The 2,926-nt window shown below is 45.3% G+C and overlaps 1 protein-coding gene across 1 annotated transcript; it reads right to left on the bottom strand.

Annotated features, from left to right (window-relative positions):
- Nucleotides 1-400: 400 nt before the first annotated feature.
- LOC112952053 (VIP peptides-like) lies at nt 401-2,668 on the bottom strand. Its single transcript, XM_026044840.1, is given in 5 exon segments — nt 401-512; nt 661-762; nt 1,562-1,666; nt 1,890-1,994; nt 2,574-2,668. Coding segments are annotated over 5 exon segments (519 nt in total).
- Nucleotides 2,669-2,926: the final 258 nt, after the last annotated feature.

Raw genomic sequence — 2,926 nt, 5'->3', positions numbered from 1 at the left:
TCCCAGTCACCTGGTGTTCCTAATCATCCAAAATCTAATAATCTTGGTACCACGCTCAATAATGTTCCYCCAAAACCAGCCCAAGCGCAAGCATCGCCCACACATTTTTATTAGTCTGCAGAAGTAGGTAGCCACATGCTAATGCATGGTAGATGTGATGTGCTTCATTCAGGCTCCATCCACTGGCACTAGTTCCCACTAACATACATTTTCCTCTTGCTTACCTAAGTGTTTTCACTGCTTTTTAGCTGATTTCTAGAATTTAATGTTATTTATTTGCTGATCTCAAGAGTCTCCCTTAAGCAAAATGCAATCTCTTGCTAGTTTATTTTCAAGGCTATTTACATGCAAGGCCATCTCTTTGGATGTTTTTGACTGATTATTGGCTTTTGCTTCACCTCTAGTCAAAACTGTCCCCATTTTCCTTCATCTCTGCCACCAGCTGCTTGGAGATAGGGCAGATGTACTGGCTGGTAAGTGCGGCAGCTTCCCTGGCATCACTGCTTGAGCGGCTGTCAGGAGGAGAAGAGAGATGGGTGATAGTTTTTTTTCAGGAACTGTCTTTAGGTATTTCAAGTATCAAAAGGAAATCTATCTGGCTTCAACACTGTGGCAGTGAGGGCTGTAGAGGTACCAAGAGGAGAAATGAGTCCCACCTACCTGGCATTCAGAAAGCTCTGGTACAGCCACATAAAGCAATGATCCTCATGGCTTTTCTCCTCCTCTCTGCCCATCACATCGGCATTGACTGAGCCCAAAGAGCTTGTTTAGACAAGGAAATTAAAAATAAATAAACAAATAAAACAAGGAGTGTGGCCACCACAGTTACAAAGCATCACTGCACTCTGCAAGGCAGGTTCACCCATCAATGACCTGCCCTATGATCATATGGCCACACTCTGTTAACTTGTTGTCACCTCAGCCCTACTGGAAAAGGTATGAGTATCCTCTTCAAATCAGGCTCAGATGCTTTTTAAGCACTTTTTTATTGTGTGGTTCGTATGCTTGTAATTCACTTGTGACAGTATGTGCAAGGTAAGTCATGGACCTACCCCTGAAGGATACCAAATTTGACAGCAAAAAAAACGTGGTTGGGGAGTATAAAACACAAAGCCCTTTTGAATTGTGCTATGGCACCTCTTTTCCCATATGATTTATTTCAAATGGGTAGGTCACCTCCAGCTTTCCCTGAAAAATGACCCCCTGATGCAAAGAGAAAACCCCAGCCTGTTATCCGAAGTTTTGTCCTCTGAGGTAGGTCTCAGTATCACTGTATGCAACAGAAAATGATGCCTTGTATTGAGAAGCAACCTCAGTGAAAAGGTTTGTGTCCTACTGTCACAGGCAGAGCAGGCTTGTGGCACATCTCTGCTTTTGCATAGCAGCCAAGGGCACAAGTTGGCAGGAGACTAGGCCCCAGGCCTCTTGCCTCGAGTTTCCCAAACCACTGGCTATATCTGCCTCTTTCCCTGGAGATGAGACCCGTGTCCCTGCAGCCTCTGTGGAGGCTGATGGAAGGCTCCAAGGCACTTCCCCGTTTCCCAGGAGGTAAAGGTCTTACCTGCGCTTCCGGCCCATGAGGTTTTGGATGAACTTCTGAACCTGAGCATTTCCTCTCATCTTGCTGTATTCACTGGTAAAGAGCCCATCTGAATGTCTTTGGAACCTGCAACAAGGAAAATGAAGGATCATAAGACCACACAAGTGACGTGTGACTCTGGTGTCCCTTCCTGTCTCCTCTCATCTTCTGCATCGTGTGGATAAGATCAGCACTGGGACTAGCTTTGGAGCTGGAAGCAAMTCAGCCCCAAGGGCACTCCCTTGGCTGAGACCCCGTCTCCCATTGGAGATGTCCCTGTCCCAGGAGGGTGGTTTGGGTTCCTCCATACCTCTCCTTCAGGCCCACTGGGTGCTTGGCTAGCTGCTGCACATAGGCATTGTCATTCATCTTGCTGAGCTCACTGTGGAAGAGCCTGTCAGCGTGTCTCTTGGTCCTGAGAAGTTAGAAGAGGAAACCTGGATGGGCGTTTAAAACTTTACCCTCAATTTGGCAAAGGATTTGCATGAACTGAGGCAAATTCATAAAATTTCACAGAAAAGCAAATCCTGTACAGGTTTAACTATCATAGAGCAAAATCTCCTCTTACTAAAGTAATTACCATAAGGGTATGGGAATATGGGGATGTCTGTATAACAGCTATTCAATATCAAAACTAGGACAAAAGACAGGAGAAGTAATGAATTAAACACCCTCAGACWCACAATCGCTGAGGAACAGGCAGTTGATAGTGATGGGCATGAGGAGAGCAATTCTCCGGTGACTGAAGGGCCATTGAAAGGAGGGCTCAAAACCTCAACAAGGTTCAACCAGAGCTTTGAGCCGGACTAGTCCAAGGGCAAGATAAAGGCTCTGGAATCCAACTACAGATCTGGACTAGATTCTCAAGAGACTCTGTGTGTGAATTTATGAAGGTCACAGAGAATGGGAAGAGAAGAACCTTTGACTAGATTTCCAGGTAGCAGATCCTTTGAGCAGAAGGCCATGAGAGGAAGGAAGTAGAGGCAGGAGAGACGCTTACCTCTCGTGCAGTGGAAGGGATGCTGAGAAGTGTGAGAGGACAATCATGGGAATGATTAGCCGCCACAGACCAGTCATCAGGGAAACCATGGTGTCTCCTAAATKAAAGCATATGGTTTTATAAGCAGTAAAGTGAATGTCCTTGCTCTTTGTCATCTGCAGCTCATACGACACATAGAAGGTTATAGAAATAACACCACTATAATTAAATTAGGTAGGAATTTCTGCCAAAATGATAGTATTTCTTGAAAACTATATATTGAGTCATTATCATGAAGTTCTAAGCCATTTGCAGTTGCTGTCCCTGTCACCACAACATCACCAGCTCTGGARCATGGGCCTAAGGTC

The sequence above is a fragment of the Nothoprocta perdicaria genome, unplaced genomic scaffold (assembly GCF_003342845.1).
Source record: "Nothoprocta perdicaria isolate Ctin4 unplaced genomic scaffold, notPer1 scaffold_389, whole genome shotgun sequence".
Classification (NCBI taxonomy): Eukaryota; Metazoa; Chordata; class Aves; order Tinamiformes; family Tinamidae; genus Nothoprocta; species Nothoprocta perdicaria.
The sequence above is the reverse complement of the archived record's forward strand: the minus strand, read 5'-3'. Positions and strand labels throughout refer to the sequence as shown.